At 45.4% G+C, this 21096-nt stretch overlaps 1 protein-coding gene across 1 annotated transcript; it reads left to right on the forward strand.

Moving 5' to 3' along the window:
• The first annotated feature begins 15668 nt into the window (after positions 1–15668).
• Positions 15669–19949, forward strand: LOC309520618 (uncharacterized protein). The gene is made up of 2 exons (XM_082202598.1): positions 15669–15780; positions 18844–19949. The coding sequence occupies exons 1-2, from the start codon at positions 15718–15720 to the stop codon at positions 19291–19293; spliced, it is 513 nt and encodes a 170-aa protein (XP_082058724.1). The 5' UTR covers positions 15669–15717; the 3' UTR covers positions 19294–19949.
• Positions 19950–21096: the final 1147 nt, after the last annotated feature.

Genomic DNA, 21096 nt, shown 5'->3' on the forward strand with positions numbered 1-21096 from the left:
GGCCTTTGACCTTTTTGGTTGCCCTCCTCTGGACACGTTCCAGTTTGTCAGTGTCCTTCTTGAACTGTGGTGCCCAGAACTGGACACAGTACTCCAGGTGTGGTCTGACCAGAGCAGAATACAGTGGCACTATTACTCCCCTTGATCTAGATGCTCTACTCCTATTGATGCAGCCCAGAATTGCATTGGCTTTTTCAGCTGCCGCGTCACACTGTTGGCTCATGTCAAGTTTGTGGTCAACCAAGACTCCTAGATCCTTTTCACATGTACTGCTCTCAAGCCAGGTGTCCCCCATCTTGTATTTGTGCCTCTCATTTTTTTTGCCCAAGTGCAATACTTTACATTTCTCCCTGTTAAAATTCATCTTGTTTGTTTGGGCCCAGTTCTCTAATTTGTCAAGGTCGTTTTGAAGTGTGATCCTGTCCTCTGGGGTGTTAGCCATAATGAACTTCATGGCTGAGTGGGGATTTGAAGTATGGCCTCCCAGGTTTAGTTGTGACTCCTGAACCACTGCACTATGATGACCTGTGTGGAATATCTACACTTTGCCTACCAGTAGAAAACCACCCATCTCAGCCTGTCAAACTTTGGTTTCATAACCTAGTAACCACAAGATCACAATGCTCTGATATTTCAAATTTGCCCCAGTCCAATCTGGGATGATCCAGGGCTTGACCCAACCTGGATCTGGACACATAACCAGTGAAATGCCCTCTCCTTATTATAAATGTGAGTTACTCATTTTCCTGTGCCGCATGGCAATGAGCTACGAAGGTGGATTGTATGACCCCAGAATTCTTGAACTGAGGACTCTCTTATGAGTAATTTGGGATGAAAGAAAAGCTGCCCGGGGGCGGGGGCTCAATTATAAGAACTCAAGAAGAGTCACCTGGATCAGGCCAATGGTCCATGTAGTACAGCACCCTGTAATCACAGCAGCCAACCAGATGCCTCCATGGGAAACCAACAAGAAGGATTCAATCCACAGACACAGGTTCTTTTCAAAGCCCCCCTCCCATTTCTGAGGCCAAATGCAGAGCTGAGTATGGAGCAACATCAGGACATCATGTCAGGCCCCCTCAATGTTCTTCAGAAGGTGGCGCCTCTGATTCAAGTACAAGAACACTCTCCCCTCTCGTGGTTTCCAAAATAATGAATGGCTAGTACCCACATATATCCCTCTGCTGCAGGGATTTGTCCAATCTTTTTCAAAAAAAGCCATCTAGCCTCGTGGCTATCGCTGCCGCCTTTGGGAGTAAATTCCATAATTCGACTATGCTCTGCATTTCTTGAGGTGCCAATTTCACCTCCCTCATCCTGCACATACCCTCCCCTGGGTCATCTAGCTCCCATTCCCCAATCTCATCCCCCCCACACACACCTTTTCGGAATCCATCCATCTCCACTGGGCTCATGGCTTTCAGGAATGGGGAACCATTAGTCTTGTAGATCTTCTAGGGCTCCTATAAATCCCGGGCAGAGTGGTCAATAGTCAGACACAGGAGAATAGGAAATCACCTTATATTGAGTCAGATCCTTTGCCTATCCAGCTTGGTACTGTCTACAGTGACTGGAAGCAGCCCTCCAGGGTTTTAGGAACATGTCCTTCCCAGACTTCCCTGGAGATGCTACGAATCAAAGTCAGGACCTTCTTCATGCAAAGCTGATGTTCTACCACCAGGCTGTTCCTCCACCCCACCCCTGCGAACAAGCCCAGAGGCAGACATTCTGATGAAAGGAAAGGTTTATTGGAGGGGAGGAAGAATGAAGATAAGAGGTCCAGCTGAATGAAATGTCAACACACCAAAACCAACGAGTATGAATGTCCACCATTCCTTGAACATGCAGAGGAACAAGGAAATTCTTGCAAAAGGTACACAAGGTCTTGCGGTGTTATCAAGATAATTGCACAGGTGTAAGTGGTTAAAGGAAAGCAAATATACAGGGCAGGGAAAGTATACGATATGAAGGGCCAAGGTCATTCTTCCTCCCCTCCAAATATTGGTGGACTACAGTTCCCATCAGTCCAAGTCAGCAGGGCCAGTGCTCAGGGGTGATGGGAGTTGTAGTCCACCATGTTGGCTAAACTTGACATAGAGTAAATCATAGATCCATCTGGTCTTCACTGGTGCTGAGGACCCTCAACTTTGACAGTCTTCAGTCAGAAGCTCAGGTGCTCAGCATTTCTGAAGGACAGGTCCGTAAGCTCCATCAGGTGTTCATATCATGATTATCAAAACATAGCCGGGTCTAGTCTTTCCGGACTTAACAAAGAGACCGCAGATACTGAGCCTGTTTTGGCTGGCAAATGCTTTTGTAGCTCCCACCAAGGTACCCTCTGCAAGACCCCACTCCGTAGCCACAATATCCAGAAGCACGTGGACTGTAGCCTCCAGATGCCTCAACGGGAGAGCCGGAAACAAGATCTGAGCTCAACAGCACTCTCCTCTCTCACAATTGCTGACCACTTGGATAGCTCAGCTGGTTAGAGCATGGAGCTGGTGAGTTGCAGGTTCGATCCCCTTATGGGACAGCTGCATATTCCTGCTTTTCAGAGAGCTGGGCTAGATGTCTTCAGGGTCCCTTCCAACTCTACAGTTTTTTAGGTTCTATGAATCCACATGGCCTCCAATGGATGCAGCTCATAGTGGTCATGCCTATTAGCCATCTAATCTTCTTTTAAAGCCATCCAGGTTGGTGGCCACCAATGCTGTTCATGGGGTTGAATTTCCTAGTTTAACTATCATTATAATTCCTTCTGTTTTCCGTCTTCAGTGGGTGAGTGCCACGCCTCATGCAAAGAAGTTTATCACCACCCACATGGAAGAGGGAAGTGGAACAAGGCTTGTGGGCAGGGATGGTCTCTACTGCCTTTTCTTGTCCTGTTTTACTGGCGCTCCAATTATTGGTCCAGCTTTTCCTGTGGAGTTTTTGAAAGAATGTAGAGAAACTCCACACTTAAAAAGCATGCCTGGGGTACCCACCTTTTACATAACATAAACACCTCCAAATCATTTCAATATACTTCATATGGTAGAATGCCTACTTTCTATCCATATTTACTGCAAAATATATGTACTTTGTGAGCACTTTCTGTGTTGCAGAATCCAAAGGATGTGTACACTGACTAGGAGTTGCATTCTGATCTGCCAGCATGTTTGGAAGCATCAGTTTGCGTCGTTCAATAGTGTTTGTGGTTCTCTACCTTCTATTTGGCCACTGCTCTTCATGTGAGCCTTGTGATTTGGGGCAGATCTACCTGACAGGGCACAGCTCGCAGTTTGAGTAACAGAGGTATCGGATTATTCTTCCTGGTGAATGAGGAGGCCCACTGCATGTGTTGACCCTTTGCCAGGATTTCTGAACTCTACTATGAATTGCTGCAATTCAAGGAAGCTCTATGGCTTTAGAACCTTTCCACATGAACATTGGCAGAATTGGGTATTCCTGCACTCCTTTGTGGCAATGGGACACTTCTATTTTGAAATCCCACATTGTGGACCAGGCACCTGACTTTCTTTGTTTCTCTCCTACTCCTCCCTCTACTCCTTGTTTTGGGTGGAGTGGAGGGAACCATTATTTTTCAAAAGGGGGAAAAATACAGGAGTGATTATTATGATGCTGCAAAAGCTTTAATAGTAAACAGCGAAATCAAAAGGATACATATTCCAACAGTAATTTATACAACAAGAACAAGAACAGTGATCAAGCAGAAGGAAAAATAAATTGATGTGCTGTGCTTTGATCCTCTGGCTCTAGCGAGTGCAAGCAAGTTGTAGAAACATATTCTAGCAGGGGTGGCAGATCAAGGACTAGCTAGAACCCCTGTCCCCAGGATTCCACCAATTTGGGTGGTGACAGCAAACACAAACATGTTTTAAAGGAGACTGAACACTGTCCCTCTGTGTGCCCCATGTTTGTGTGTCCTGTGTATGTCTGTATCCTGTGTGTGTCAACGAATGTGTCTATGTGTAAGCAGGGGTGTTGCCACAAACACCGCTGGCATGCAGACCCCCATCCTGAGTTGGGGTTGGACAAGGGTGAATGCAGCCCCCACACTGAAAGAAGCAGCAAGGTTATCCACCCCTGTGTTACAGGATGAAACAGCAGAGAGCAAGAGACAGATACCTGGGCTTGGTTCTCACAGGTGAAGAACACCTTGAACCTCAGCCAGAATTCCAGGTATGTACAACATCTGAAACGCTATGGATTGTCCTTTGTATTGAGAGTTCCTGGTTGTTCAGACCATCATGGCTCAGCTTGGGTTTAGCAGGGGTACTTGCAGATGCTTTGTCTACGTCTTGGTCCACAGATGCTCCCAAGGCGTCCATAGCCCCCTCCGAAACCTGATCCGTAACCTCCGTAACCTCCGTAACCTCCAGAAGCACATGGTGAGTAGCCTCCGACTGCCAAGGGCTCACAGCTGGCAGAGAGGATGGGCCCAGGGATGGTCACAACATATTGAGGTGGCTGGATCACCACTTCGGATGGTGGGATCTGGGTGGTGCATCCAACCTGGGCACCAGGATAGATGCCGAGACTGCTTGCTGACACACCGCCACCACCGATGATGCCGCCGCCAATGAGGCCACCGCCGATGCCAGAGGTAGGCCCACACGGTCCAAGGCCAACTACTGGAGTAGAGGCGCAGGATGGGATGGCGCAAGAAGGTCCACAAGATGGGATGCAACAAGACATGTTGAGTTCTGAGGATGAGTCTGGGGGAAAAGACACAAACATTAGGGAAGAGTTAGGCTAATTTGGGGAAAAACAACAACTACGGGTTGTGGCCCTGCTTGCGCCACTCTCCAGTCCCCCTTAAATTGCTTGCCAAACTCCCATGTCTATGCAGACCCTGATGATGTTACATTCTTATGTATATAGGGAGAAAAAACAGTGTTTCAGTGATGCCACACCAAAACAATACTACTCCTTCCCACCAGGTGGGACTGTTGGGCTCTGCAAAATTGTTGAATGAAGTGGATTAAGGACATCCACTTTCTCATGAATGGACTACCTTGTTGCTTAAGATCATATACAAAGACTCTTCCTTGCATCCCTGATTGTTTGGACCCTCTTCTGTAGCAACATCTGGACCCTAAGCCTAGAGAGCCCCAGAATGCCTGTTTCTCAGTAGCTGCAGCCCTGACTAATTCTAAGCCCTATTTGGGGCAGTCCCTTAAATAAATAAAAAATACAAAAGAGAGGGGGGCAGTCAGTGCCTAGTAAAGAGTGGCAATCTTTTCCAATGTTTCTTGGCTGCATCTCCTATCATCCCTGACAATTGGGGGCTGATAGGAGTTGCAGTCCAAGAATATCTCAAGAGTGACAGGTTGCCTACAATTGCCTTAACTCCTCACTTTGGAAAACAAAAACCCGGTGTTTTCACATTCTTGCAAGTTTCATTAGAGTTCTGCCTAAATACCACTTAAGGGGGAAGCTGTTTTAAAAGCTTGCCTATGGTAAGTTTGCAAGTTTATAAGTGGAGCTTGCCCTTTTAATATTTCTGCCAGGTGAAGCAGCAAGAGCTGAAAGAAATTTCTACTATGCAGCTGTTAAAATCAGAGGAGCTTGGTGGTGGTTGTGGGTTTATCACAATCATCATCTATTTATTAACAGGACATATAAATATAATTTAAAGAATTGTCTGAGCATTTGCTACTTTTGTTGGGTGCTATTGTAAACTTTTTTTAGATGTTATATTTTCTGGAAGTAGTTTTTTTCTAATTGTAAGAGAGTTTTTTTCAATTGCTTTCTAATGTTGCATTTTAAATTGTTGTAAACCACCATGGATTATAGGGTGAAGGGCAAGTTATAAAGTAAAGCAATACTAATAATATTAATAATCACCTTCTAAACCATCATCTCAATGCAATTTATGTATAAAATAATGAAAAGTGTTTTAAAGCTATTAAAGAATAACAAGAATATGGACTGAAACTCTGGAATCTTGGCAAATGGAAGTTTTCTTTTTCTTTAGACAAGGGAATGTGAGTTTATCTAGGAAAGACCTTCACACAGTTCGAGGGGCAACAGTTGCTGTGCATTGCACCAGGAGTACAATATAGCCCTCTCTAGCTGTTACTGGAGTCCAGCTCCCATTGCTCCCAACCAGTAGGGCCAATGGCCAAGGATGATGATGGAAGCTGTAGTCCATGGACTGCAGGAAGGTCTGTCAGCTTCCCCCAGCAGTGCTTTATATGGAGACAGGACCTGTGTTCCACCACTGGGCTTCACAAAACAGCATCTGCAACAGGGATGATGAACTGGTGGCCCTTTTTAGGAGTTGTTGGGTCACTGGTTTACAGTAAACCCCAGCTCAGGCTGCCAAGCAGAATTTATGAAATGGAGAAGCTGCAGAGCACAGATCCCACAGAGAGATCATTTGTAGAATGGAAGAAAGTACACTCACCCTTTGACAACCTTGAAAATAAAGAAGGTGCAACAACAAAACCATCCTTCCCATGCTTTAGAATTTTACCTCCCCCTTCCCATCATTCACCATTGATAATTTTTGAACGCCTTTTTTTCTTGTTAATTGATGGAGAATGGTCCAGGGGGCTGGGACAATTTGAACTGGGCCTGATTTGAACGTTGTGGGTCTACACCCTATGCTCTTTTGCTACCCAACCTTCTCTTGTATAAGAAAGGACTATCTAATGTAGCTCTTGGTTGGAGATGTAATATGGACAATGCTTTTTTTGAAATGCATGCTTTTACTGTGTCCCATACTTACTAAGTTCTGGGAGAACATGCTAGACTATACAAATAAGACACTATGGGAAAATTTAAGGTTTTTAGAGGTGAATATGCTCTTGAACTATATACCCATTGTATGGAAATTGACAACAGGACAGCAAAAATGGATTCTATGTGACCTAACGGTGGTCAAGAGACTGATACTGATGAACTAGAAGAACAGAGATGTTTCTCCTTAATCAATAGCTTGGGAAGATGGTAACATTTGACAACATATAAATGGACAGCTTATAGACTCAGACTTTCTTTGGATAAATACAATGATATTTGGAATAAGCTTACACAGAATATATTAGGTTATTGACAATTATATGTGTATTAGGATAACAAGAATATACACAACTGTATGGTGATATAAACAGAATTTTATCTTTTCATTTTCAATCACTTTCCCCCTTCATTCTTTTTTCTCTCCCACTCTATTTTTTTATAAATGAAATTCTCTTATTAAAATATTAGTATGACCCAACGCTCTCTGCCAGTATCTGCCGCACATTTACCGAACAAGAAGAATTATGCCAGGGATTATAGGAGGCAAGTAAAGAATCCTAAGGAAAGTGCATTACCAGCATAGAAGAAGACCCACAAAGGTTTCTGTTTAGCTGGCAATGAGACACCAGGATTGGGCAGCCAGTGGCCATCCAAGTGTTGCTGTGCTCCCGCTCCCATCAACCCCTGCCAGCCTGGCCAAATGTCATGGGAACAAATGTCCAGGAACAACTGGAGGACCACAGGATCCTCACTGCTGTCCTAGACATACATCCAAACCAATCAGGGACCACAAATTAAATGTGCTTACAGAGGTATAAATCCTGTGGACCTCCAGAGGTGGTTGGGTTCCAGCTCCCATCCGCCCCAGCTAGTGCGGCCAACAATTGGAGGGCCAAAGTTTCCCAGAAACCAATGGCCCCACTGTGGAAGGATGTGTGGATCCAGAATTGGATCCACAGTCACTTACGGACTCATTGTTAAAACCGTATTTAGGGAAGACAATCTTACTCACCTAAGAGGGATTGCCGAAGAAGAAGAAGAAGAAGAAGAAGAAGAAGAAGAAGAAGAAGAAGGAGGAGGAGGATTTCTGCTATAAACGCAAACACACCAAGCTAAAGATGGAATGAGAGTGAGCAAAAAAAATGGACTTACCTAGTCGACTGAAGAGAAGGAACGAGTGTCTTGTGGTGAGCTGTTGCTGAAGAAATGGAGGAGATGGAGTGCTTTTATAACAGTTCTGTGACAGGTTAATGATAGGTGACAACATTTCTGCCCAAGGATTTAATTACTTTTTGGCTTGTTTTGCTATCTGCATCTTGATTTCCCCCCCGTGCTAATTGAATAATTTTCTGCTATTAGTTGTTCATCAGGTTCACATATTTTAAACTTCCTTTAATTTCATGTTCTATTGTCCCCTTTCCCATCGTTTAAATCGTGTGGTAAACAGGAAACGCACACGGGTGAAACTATCTATTCAGCAAATACATCATGAGCCAGAAGCAAGGCTGGTGTTCAAACCAGAGTTTTGCACTCGATGCATTTACCAAACATTCAAAAATAAGATTTTAATTTAGATCTCTCTTCATTTATTTATTGCATTTTTATGCCACCTTCCTCCAAGAAGCTCAGGGCCTCATCCAGTGCCCACAACAACCCTGAGAAGTAGGTTAGGCTGAGAGGCAATGGCTGCCCCAAGATCACCCAATGAGGGAGGATTTGAACCTGGGTCTCTCCTAGGTCCAACACTCTAGTCACTACATCACATGCTAGGACAGATGAAATGAATATTCATAAAGATTCAGAATTTGCAGGAATGAGGAGAAATGAATCCGATATTGAGCTCTACATTCAATTTTTTATTTTGCATGTAGCAATTTTGACCTTGAAATCCGAGGATTTTAAATTTGAAGGGATCTGTTGATCATTTCGGCAGGTATTCAATACCTCATCTAATGCTATCATGGATGGATCTAAAAAAATTCCTTCCAGTAGCACCTTAAAGACCAACTAAGTTAGTTCTTGGTATGAGCTCATACCAAGAACTAACTTAGTTGGTCTTTAAGGTGCTACTGGAAGGAATTTTTTTATTTTGACTATGGCAGACCAACACGGCTACCTATCTGTAAATGGATGGATCTGTATTCCAAAACCCAGGGTTTACCTGTATCCAATTTTACCCTACACCAGAAAGCCACTTCCAACATCCGGAGGAGGTGGTGTTGCGGGCTCACGCCCCCCAACACACGCACGGAGGCTGGCTCCAGCCCCGCACGAACAGGGGAATCCTCAGGGCTGTGTCATCCCCTGAGCAAGCCAATCGGCTGGCTCTGGGAGCGTGGTTTGCCCCATTTAAGGCAAGCGCAGCCCCAGGATCTCCCTCTTTGGGTTCGCTCAGCTGGTAAGGTTTTCCCACCCGCCCACCCTTCTAAGTCCCCTTTTGACCTTGCTATGGACCTTGGTTGGTCGCCGTTTAAGGGGCCTGGTAGGAATTTTTACCACTTGGCAAAATGGCACTGGCCATTTGGTTTTTCACCTACCTCGTAGCAAATCGTCACAACTCTCTTGGTTTTGGCGGTTAGGCATTAGTAGGGGTATTGTTATGCAGATCTTTTGGGGGGGAGGAGCGCCATCACCCCCCCGGTCATCGAAGGGTAGTCCAGTAAAGGATTCCGGGGGGCATGGCCTCGTCTGAAGCCTATGGAGGCCAGGGCCTAAAGCACACCCACGAGAAGTGACCCCGGGGGAGTACCTAGTTGATGTGCATCAGCAGGGCTCCCCCTGCTGGTGTTAATCCTTCCCAGTCTTCAAGAAAGCAGGCTGAAGCCGGATAGTCTGATAGGACCAATGCCTAAGCCAATACCGCTCTTACCTGTAACAATAAAGTTGTGGCCTTATTTCGCCCATTAACCTTAAATACTGTGTCACGTGTCTTTATTTCTTCTGGTGGGAGGCGGGAACTCACCACGCAACATCTGTTACTACATAGCAGTGGTGAGCAATTTGTGGACTCCCAGATGTTTAAGGGCCCCAGCTCCCACCAGTCCCAGACAGCATAGCCAATTGTCATGTAGGAGGAGATATTGGGTCCTGCAACACCCAGAGGACCACAGGTTGTCTACGCTGGCCTAAAACTAATATATGCAACTGCTGAATAAGTATGGTTTCGTCAAGGCCTAGGTGGAAGTTCAGCTGAGAACCTTCAGCACCTTTCAAAGACCTGAAGGCTTGTGACATTCTCTGCTGCCATGGAGGGCACAGGTAGATCTAATGGGTTGTATCCAGCATTAGTGATACCCAGAACAGACCCATTAAAATTGGGTGGGAGGCAGGAACGCTTCTGAATATCAGTTGTCTGAAGCCATCAGTGGGGAGAGTAGCTCTTGTACTTGGGTTCTGCTCGACAATTTCCCAGAGGCATTTGGGTGGCCACTGTGAGAACAGGATGTTGGACTAGATGGGTCATTGGCCTCATCCAGCATTTATGTTCTTAAATTAAGAGGCATCACTAACTAATCCATCAATGTCAGTGAGTCATCTCTGAGTAGAATTAAGCTGACTACAACCCCAGTTGCACATGGCTTCCTCTGAAGAATCCTGGCAGCATGTTAAGTGCACAATGAGGATGGGACGTAGCTCAGAGTGAAGCTTCTTTGCATGTAGAAGGGCCCAGGATAAATCTCTAGTATCTTCAGGTGTGGCTGGAAGACTGAGGAGCCACTACCAGTCAGTGTTGGTTAATGCTGAGCTGAATGGAGCAATGTTCTGGCTCAATATAAGGCTGCTTCCTATGTTCCCAAATGGAGAAGATACCTGAAACAATCCAGGAAAGGAAACAGGGGGGTATTCACTCTTGCTATTTGTTAGCAATCAAGCTTAACAGAACGGATTGGATTGTGAGTCAGAATCGTAGAATGATAGAGTTGGAAGGAACCCAACGTGTCAGCATCTAATTCAACCCCATGCGTTGCAGGAATCATAGCTTAAGAATCCCTGACAGATGATTGTAGCAAACTAAGTTTCATTCAGGGACGCGGGTGGCGCTGTGGGTTAAACCACAGAGCCTAGGGCTTGCCGATCCGAAGGTTGGCGGTTCGAATCCCCACAGCGGGGTGAGCTCCTGTTGCTCGGTCCCTGCTCCTGCCCACCTAGCAGTTCGAAAGCACGTCAAAGTGCAAGTAGATAAATAGGTACCGCTCCGGCGGGAAGGTAAATGATGTTTCCGTGCACTGCTCTGGTTCACCAGAAGTGGCTTAGTCATGCTGCCCACGTGACCCGGAAGCTGTACGCCGGCTCCCTCGGCCAAGAAAGCGAAATGAGCGCCGCAACCCCAGAGTCGGCCATGACTGGACCTAATGGCCAGGGGTCCTTTTTAAGTTTCATTCAGCAAAGTTCTACTCCAAGTTAGGGATGCATACAAAGTTCACCCTTTATGAAATCGCTTAGGAACTATTGCATGATTCGTTGTTTCATGCCCTCAATGAAGCGATCGAACATTGAAAGAGTATTTGTGAGTTTCCAGAGCAGTCAACCATACTTTCCTCTGAAAATTATGCAAATATTCTAATCTCAATTCTGCTATGGTAGGCTCCCTTTATCCCTCTGAATCACTTGGCTGTTCTCACCCCTGTGGGCACACACAAGGATCCTCTCTGGTTTTCCCAGTAGTGATGTATGGAAGTGAGAGCTGGACTATAAAGAAGGCTGATCGCCAAAGAATTGATGCTTTTGAATTCTGGTGCTGGAGGAGACTCTGGAGAGTCCCATGGACTGCAAGAAGATCAAACCTCTCCATTCTGAAGGAAATCAGCCCTGAGTGCTCACTGGAAGGACAGATCGTGAAGCTGAGGCTCCAAGACTTTGGCCACATCATGAGAAGAGAAGACTCCCTGGAAAAGACCCCGATGTTGGGAAAGATGGAGGGCACAAGGAGAAGGGGACAACGGAGGACGAGATGGTGGGACAGTGTTCTCGAAGGTGCCAACATGGGTTTGACCAAACTGCGGGAGGCAGTGGAAGACAGGAGGGCCTGGTGTGCTCTGGTCCAGGGGGTCACGAAGAGGCGGACACAACTAAGCGACTAAACAACAACAACAACACAAACACACACACACATTCCAGTGACGTTCAGATTGCCAGTGGCTGCCTCATTACATTTCCTTTCCTTCTCATTTAAATCACTACTGGGTGTGTTTGCTCATAAATGTGAAACTCACTTATCTTTCTATCGCATATATACCCCACCTTTCCCCCCAATGTGCTCAAGGCACTCATGGTTCTCCCCCCCCTTCTCATTTATGCCCCCAATGAGCCTGTAAGATAGTTTGGGCTGAGAGGCAGAGACTGGCCCCAAATTCACACCCAGTGAGCTTCATGGTTAAGTAGGGATCTGATCCCTGGTCTCCCAGTCTAACACTCTACCCATTCCACCACACTGAATATACTGAATTTAAGGACTTTAAATTACATGGCAAGTGATTGCTTTATAGGTGGGTAGTACTTCTGACAGCAATTATCTCAGTGCACCGGGACAAAAGACCACCAGAATTTCTCAAGAAATGTGAAGTGGGATAAGTTCAATAATTCACAGAAACTGAACGAAGTGAGATGAGATCTCTAATTACATCACTACTGAGAATAAAACCATTGAAATGCATGAACCTAAGTTAGTCATGTCAACTAGAGTTGCATGCAACCCAGTGGGTTTAAGACACCAATGGTAGATTTCAGTTTGAACATTACAAAACACCTTCTTGATATGTGCTGATTGATAATGGGATCGCCTATCTAGAGGAGTGCTGGATTTGCCCTTGTTGAATTTCTTCAAACAGAGGCTGTGCAGCTCTAGCTAAGGATCTTTCTGCATTCAGGAGAGGTTTAAAGACTATGGCCTACAAGGACCTCTCCAACTTACTGATTCTACATAAGCCACTTTGAGGTCCATGCTGGAAAAAAGTGGAATATAAATCTTGTAAATTATAAATGGTACTGTAGACTTAGAATTGCATCCAATGTTAGTTACACGCATAGTAGGTCCAGGAGAGGGCCATAGCTCAGTGGTAGAGCATGTGTCTTGCATGCAGAAGGTCTCAGGTTCAATACCCAGTATCTCTAGATAGGACTGGGAATGCCTACTATCTGAAATGATGGAGAGACACTGCTAGAGAATATTGAGCTACATGGGCCAATGATCTGATTTGGTTTCAGACCGATTCCTCTGTTCCTATATAGATATTCAATCTAACTTACATCTTCTCTTGTACATTAATGGATGTATACCTTTTATTGTGAAATCTGTTAACTAGGTCAATGGTTGGTTGGTAGACTCATAGGTTGGTTTGAGGAAGCTGTCACCAGCTTACTAGGCTAACTGCCTAGTGAATTCAGAGACGCCGAGAATGTCTTTCAGTTCTTTTATTTAAATCAACAGAAATACATGGAGACCATGGAATGTGCTCCCTCAATCTTGAACTGCTGCTCAGAATGCCTGCTCCCCATCCCCAGCAGGGACTTCCTATCTCTCAGACCCCTCCTGCTGTCTATGGTGGCCATGAAGGGAATCCCTCTGTCTCTGTTTGGCTTTCTGCTGTGTGACATGCAGGAAACGCCTGGTTGTGAATCGAGGGCCCGACCCCGCTATGTGAAATAAATACACAAGGACACGTGATATAAGGTTAATGGGCAAGAAAAGGCCACAACTTTATTGATTACAGCAGTGAAAAGGTATTGGCTTAGGCATTGGATGACTATAAGTGGTGGGTTTATTCAACAGTAGGTGGAGCCTGTTGATGCTCATCCAACTATAGGCTCACCCCCTGATGTCACCGAGGGTCGTGCCATGGCCTCCCGCTAAGCAAGCATCGAACGGAATACACGACCGCCAGATTCCTTTAACGGAATAACCCACAGTAGATAGCATAGGCGATGGCCACACCTAGCCCTTGACACAGCACAACACATGAATCCAATGCCTAAGTGTGGTGTAGTGGTTAAGAGCGGTAGTCTCGTAATCTGGAGAACCGGGTTCGAGTCTCCGCTCCTCCACATGCAGCTGCTGGGTGACCTTGGGCCAGTCACACTTCTGTGAAGTCTCTCAGCCCCACTCACCTCACAGAGTGTTTGTTGTGGGGGAGGAAGGGAAAGGAGAATGTTAGCCGCTTTGAGACTCCTTAAAGGGAATGAAAGGCGGGATATCAAATCCAAACTCTTCTTCTTCTTCTTCTAACCTACCCACCAATACCACAAAAGTTGTGACGATTGCTACGAGGTAGGCGAAAAAACCAAAAAGCCTAATGCCAAATGGAAAAATTCCTACCAGGCCCCCCAGCCAACCAGGGCGACTAACCTAAGGTCCATAGCAAGGCCAAAAACCTATACCCTGAGCTAAATGGGAGTGGAGGGTGGGTGACTCACTGAGGGACGACGACGAATGAGGAGGAGGCGGAGCTGGCACCACAGCATTAAGCTGCTACACACGCCCCCCGGAGGCACCTGGTTGGCCACCTCTGGTGGGCATGGGCGCCAGCCAGGTAGGAGGGGAGGGGGCTAATACCCCCTACCAGGGGCGGAGCTCGGTCTCCCGCCCACAACCGCTCCCCTCTCTTCCAGGGAGGAGAGTCTTTCTAGGGTAGGGAGTGGGGTCTAGCACAATGTCCAGAGACAGCATGTGATTTGGCTGCTGTACTGTTTCTAACACATCTGACTCCTGTCTCTGTTCAGGGCTAGTGCACCTGCTACTCCTTCTCCTGTTCTTCACCATACATTATTTCCCAGCTCCTTTCTTCTTCTGAGGTGTGACCTGTCTCAGACCACCACAATCCTGGATCCATACTCCCTTCCTCTTCCCCTTGTCTGGAAGCTTCTTGGGGTGGCAGTCTCCACCAGTCCTCCTCATCCGCCCAGTCCTTGATACAGGTGGGATTCTTGCTGGGTCTGCGCCTGCCATGTTTTAAGCTGTCATTCAATGGTATCCCTCAGGAGGTTGTGGACTCTCCTTCCTTGGAGGTTTTTAAGCAGAGGTTGGATGGACACCTGCCATGAATGCTTTGGGGTTGAGCTTCCTGCACTGCGGGTGGTTGGACAAGATGACCCTTCCAACTCTACAAGTCCGTGATGTAAATGGGATCAGAAGTCATAATGATAGAATCCAGCAGGGCCATCTAACGAAGATGAAAGTTGGAAGATACAGAGAAAACACAAGAAACACAGCTCATAAGGAATTTGGTTCCACATGAGGCAGCGATGGCCACCAACCTGGATTGCTTTAAAAGGGATTCGACAAACCCATGGAAGCTAAGGCTACTGGTCATGATGACTAGATTCTACCTCCACGGTTGGAGGCAATATGCCCCTGAATGCTAGTTTCTGGGGTTCACAGTTGGGGAGAACACTGTTGCTTGTGGGCTTCCCATGGACATCTGGTTGGTCACTGTGAGAAACAGGATGTTGGACAAACTAGGCGTTTGATCTGATTCATCAGAGTTCCATTATGGAATCCCAGAAAAGATGTTTGTCTTGAGTTTCACATAACAGACAACCCATTTGTGCTGTCGTGCAAAAAAATTATGCACACTCCAAATCCAGGATGCGGACAATGGTTTTGGTTCCCAGAAGATGTGGGCCGCATAGCCAGTTTGACTTGTAACCTTTTGCCAAAGGCCAGGATGGTTGCTGCACTTTTACGGGAACATCCAAACCTTGATCATTTAAAAACAGAGAGATAAGCATGGTATAATAGAGGGAAAGAAATAGGTTAGGGTGGAACTAAAATGAGCAAAGGTGGCAAAAACAAAAATCCCCACCGCATAATAATTTGTAACGTACCATTATTTAATGCATAGGGGTTTAAGATTAAACATGCAGATAACATTTTCAGGAAACGACTAGTTGTGAAATAATTAAATCCTCAGGCACAGATCATGTATCACACCCATTAGAATTCCTCTGGAAGGATATAAAAGGCAACATGACATGTTCAACAGCATCCCTGAGCTCTCCACCACTTCTCTTCATTTCAGCACTCTCAAGACTCAGGTAAGTCCATTCACATTCTTTCTATCAGTGGCTGTGATACATTCTTTGGTCTATGAATTGAGTTCTGTTATCTGAAGGTCAAAGCAGTCCATCGAGGGCTGGGGAAACCTGCGGCCCTCCGAATGTCAGGAACATAGAAAGCTGCCTTATACTGAGTGAGACCATCTATTTTGATACCATCTGCACTGTCAGTGGCTAGCCAGGATTTCAGGCAAGGGTCTTTCTGTGAGGCAAACCCAGCCTCATATACTCAACATGCTCAACTCTAATTAATGCATGAAGGGGTTAAGGCCATAGAGTAAGCTGTCCTGCCAGGCTGAGCTAGGTCAAACCCCCCCCCCCCATCTTGGAAGGAAAGTCTCTTTGTTTTGGGCACACAGCTCAAACGGTGTGCCTTTAGCAAGTCATCTTTGTGTTTCTATACAAATAATTTAGAAACTCTTACCATTTTTGAAACTAAGTTGCACTGCCTGCAATTTTTTTGCAGCACGGCTCTGACCTTTTGAAAGAGTTTAAAACATGTGGTCTCTTTCTATATTAAGGGAAGTGAAATTTTTTGGAAAGAACTTAGAAGGGGATATTTTAAAGGTCTAACAGCCTTTATTTCCACGCTTTACTTTGCTGCATGTTTTCTGATTTTAAATCTCTACTGGGGCTTTCTCACCAAATAGTGAGTAAACCTGGAACTAAGTATCCAGGGAATTCTCATTTTATTCTTTACCCAAATTTACTGCTTTTCTTATATACTTGTTGTTATTTACTGTGCCGTTTTAAACTGTTTTTAGCTTATTTATTATATTGCGAGCATTGCCTTGTGACATATATGTGGAAGGTGATCTTGTTGTTGCGGTTTATTTTAATGAATGCATTTGCCGCCGCCCGCCCCCCCCCCCATTCTTGTCTATTTCATTGTACATTAGATCTACTGGGTTGTTGCCAATGGTAATTCCACTCAGAGTAGTCTGACTGAAATTAATGACCATATTAGGAGTACGGAGAGCTAAAGAAAAGAAATTAATCAACACGACTAACTTAGATGCAGTAATTTCAATGGCTCTGCTCTGAGTAGAGTTTTGTTGGATACGGACTATTGCAGTTCATACTGGGAGCTTTGTTTAGGGGGTGGAAAACAATTACCACACATACACACAAAAAATCAGGGGTGACTTGATCCATCATCAGCCTCAAGCATTTTGCCTCCTCTTCCCCAAGGACCACCAAATTTGGTGACAGAGGCAAAAATAAAACCAATTTCAAGCAGAAACAGAGTTGGTGTTGGACAAAACCAAATACCCTGATGAGGATAGAGCCCTCAAATCAATTATTTGATGAGGAACAAGGGATGGTTAATGTTGTCCTTGGGGAAAGGTGTGTGCATGCAGAAACTAGCTGTTGAAGGAAACAATCCCTCAATTTAGGGATAAAAATCTGCCAGTACCACTTTATTTCAAAGCAATATTGCTAAGGATCTAGACCACCCAAGAGCGCTCCCACAGCACTCCGCCCTAGGCAGATTTCAGACAAGCATAGCTTGTACTCTGCATTCCATGAGCATATTTCTAGATAAGGAATTAACCAGTGGCATTTCCTAGAGAGAGAAAACAAGCAGCTGTCAAAAACACTGCAGCTTCGAGGGTTACAGGTTTATCAGAACTTCTTATTCTTCTTGTCGTGTACACATTTAAACATCTCCTTCCCATAGACACTTGTGAGTATTTCAAGTTAGATTTGAGGTCTTGGAGGCTTTAGTAATAATAATAATAATAATAATAATTTATTATTTATATCCTGCCCATCTGGCTAGGTCTCCCCAGCCACCCTGGGTGGCTTCCAACAAAATATTAAAATACAGTGGTCTGTTAAACATTAAAAGCTTCCCTAAACAGGGCTGCCTTCAGATGTCTTCTAAAAGATAGATCGTTGTTTATTTCCTTGACATCTGGTGGGAGGGCGTTCCACAGGGCAGGCGCCACCACTGAGAAGGCCCTCTGCCTGGTTCCCTGTAACCTCACTTCTCGCAATGAGGGAACTGCCAGAAGGCCCTCAGATCTGGACCTCAGTGTCCAGGCAGAACGATGGGGGTGGAGACGCTCCTTCAGGTATACCGGACCGAGGCCATTTAGGGCTTTAAAGGTCAGCACCAACACTTTGAATTGTGCTCAGAAACGTACTGGGAGCCAATGCAGATCTTTCAAGAAGCTTTAGCTTCTATGCAAAAATCTCTACCTGCAAAAAAATGTAAGGATTACAATTTCAATTCAGTACAAGAAAGTACTTGTTGAAGGAGCCCATAGTTAAACTATGGAACTCACTCCGAGAAGAGGCAATGGTGACCACTGACCTAGATAACCTTAAAATAGGATTAGACAAATCCTCTTTTACGGCTTTTTGATGATTACAAGCCATGATAGCTATGATCTGCCTTCAATGTTGGAAGCAGCAAAGCTTCTAGATGCCAGCTGCTAGAAACCAGGAGAGAGGAGAGGGCTGCTCCCTGCTGGTTTCCTACAGAGGCATTTGAGTGGAAAAAGTGAGGGCAGGATGCTGGACTTGTTGGGTCATTGGCCTGATCCAGCAAGCTCTTCTCATGTTCTTATAACTGAGCCCCCACCTCCAAACAGCTTTTCTTTCAACTCAAATCACTGACCAGAGATCCGTCAGTTCAAGAATCCCAGAACCATACAATCCATCTTCATACCACCTTGGGTAGCAGGAAGGAGAGTAACTCAGTTTTATAATATAATAATAATAATAATACTTTAATAATAATAATTTATTATTTATACCCCGCCCATCTGGCTGGGTTTCCCCAGCCACTCTGGGCAGCTTCCAAAAGAATATTAAAATACTGTGATACATCAAACATTAAAAACTTCCCTAAACAGGGCTGCCTTCAGATGTCTTCTAAAAGTCTGGTAGTTGTTTTTCTCTTTGACATCTACTGATAATAATTTAAATGAGTAAATATCCATGTTTGCCATATATAGACTTACTCTAAATTATGTCTTCATTCCCCAAATGGGCATCTGCTTAATATGGGCCTTTCTCAACATGTCCTTTCAGATTCACCTCCCGTGCCAAAACATGTCTTGCTGCATCCCATCTTGTGGCCCATCCTGCGCCATCCCGTCTTGCGCCTCAAAACCTGTCATTGGTCTTGGACGGTGTGGTATCGGCTCTGGATATGGGGGCATTGGCTATGGAAGCCTTGGAGGTGGTGGCGCAGTCTCAGCCAGCAGCCTCGGGGTGCTATCTGGAGTCCACCCCTCGTGTGTCAACCAAATCCCACCATCTGAAGTGGTGATCCAACCACCTCAGGTCGTTCTGACCATCCCTGGACCCATCCTGTCTGCCAGCTGTGAGCCCTTGGCAGTCGGAGGCTACTCACCATGTGCTTCTGGAGGTTATGGAGGTTACGGAGGTTACGGATCAGGTTTCGGAGGGGGCTATGGACGCCTTGGGAGCATCTGTGGACCAAGACGTAGACAAAGCATCTGCAAGTACCCCTGCTAAACCCAAGCTGAGCCATGATGGTCTGAACAACCAGGAACTCTCAATACAAAGGACAATCCATAGCGTTTCAGATGTTGTACATACCTGGAATTCTGGCTGAGGTTCAAGGTGTTCTTCACCTGTGAGAACCAAGCCCAGGTATCTGTCTCTTGCTCTCTGCTGTTTCATCCTATAACACAGGGGTGGATAACCTTGCTCCTTCTTTCAGTGTGGGGGCTGCATTCACCCTTGTCCAACCCCAACTCAGGATGGGGGTCTGCATGCCAGCGGTGTTTGTGGCAACACCCCTGCTTACACATAGACACATTCGTTGACACACACAGGATACAGACATACACAGGACACACAAACATGGGGCACACAGAGGGACAGTGTTCAGTCTCCTTTAAAACATGTTTGTGTTTGCTGCCACCACCCAAATTGGTGGAATCCTGGGGACAGGGGTTCTAGCTAGTCCTTGATCTGCCACCCCTGCTAGAATATGTTTCTACAACTTGCTTGCACTCGCTAGAGCCAGAGGATCAAAGCACAGCACATCAATTTATTTCTCCTTCTGCTTGATCACTGTTCTTGTTCTTGTTGTATAAATTACTGTTGGAACATGTAGCCTTTTGATTTCCCTATTTACTATTAAAGCTTTTGCAGCATCATAATAATCACTCCTGTATCTTTTTTTTTTTAAAAAAAAGAACAATGAATCACTCAACTCCACCAAAAACAACAATGGGGTAGAGGGAAGAGTAGGAGAGAAACAAAGAAAATTAGGTGTCTGGTCCACGATGTGGGATTTCAAAATAGAAGTGTCCCATTGCTACAAAGGAGTGCAGAAATACCCAATTCTGCCAACGTTCATGTGGAAAGGTTCTAAAGCCATAGAGCTTCCTTGGACTGGAGCAACACATAGTGGAGTTCAGAAATCCTGGCAAATGGTCCTCACATGCAGGGGGCCTCCTCATTCGCCAGGAAGAATGATCTGATACCTCTGTTACTCAAACTGTGAGCAGTGCCCTGTCAAGTAGATCTGCCCCAAATCACAAGGGTCACATGAAGAGCAGTGGCCAAATAGAAGGTAGAGAACCACAAACACTTTTGAACGACGCAAACTGATGCTTCCAAACATGCTGGCAGATCAGAATGCAACTCCTAGTCAGTGTGCACATCCTTTGGATTCTGCAACACAGAAAGTGCTTACACATTGCATATATTTTGGTAAATATGGAAAGAAAGTAGGTATTTTACCATATGAAGTATAGTGAAATGATTTGGAGATTGTGATTTGGAGATGTTTATGTTATGCAGAAGGTGGGTACCGCAGGCATGCTTTTTAAGTGCGGAGTTTCTGTACATTCTTTAAAAAACTCCACAGGAAACGCTGAACCAATAATTGGAGCGCCAGTAAAACTGAAACAGAACAATTAAAGGCAGTACAGACCATCCCTGCCCACAAGCCTTGTTCCACTTCCCTCTTGCATGTGGGTGTTGCTAAACTTCTCTGCATGAGGCGTGGCACTCACCCACTGAAGACGGAAAACAGAAGGAATTATAATGATAGTCAAACTAGGAAATTCAACCCCATGAACAGCATTGGTGGCCACCAACCTGGATGGCTATAAAAGAAGATTAGATGGCTAATAGACATGACCACTATGAGCTGCATCCATTGGAGGCCATGTGGATTCATAGAACCAAAAAACTGTGGAGTTGGAAGGGACCCTGAAGACATCTAGCCCAGCTCTCTGAAAAGCAGGAATATGCAGCTGTCCCATAAGGGGATCGAACCTGCAACTCACCAGCTCCATGCTC

This window comes from Podarcis vaucheri (assembly GCF_965113315.1).
Source record: "Podarcis vaucheri genome assembly, chromosome: 16".
In the NCBI taxonomy this organism is placed as follows: Eukaryota; Metazoa; Chordata; class Lepidosauria; order Squamata; family Lacertidae; genus Podarcis; species Podarcis vaucheri.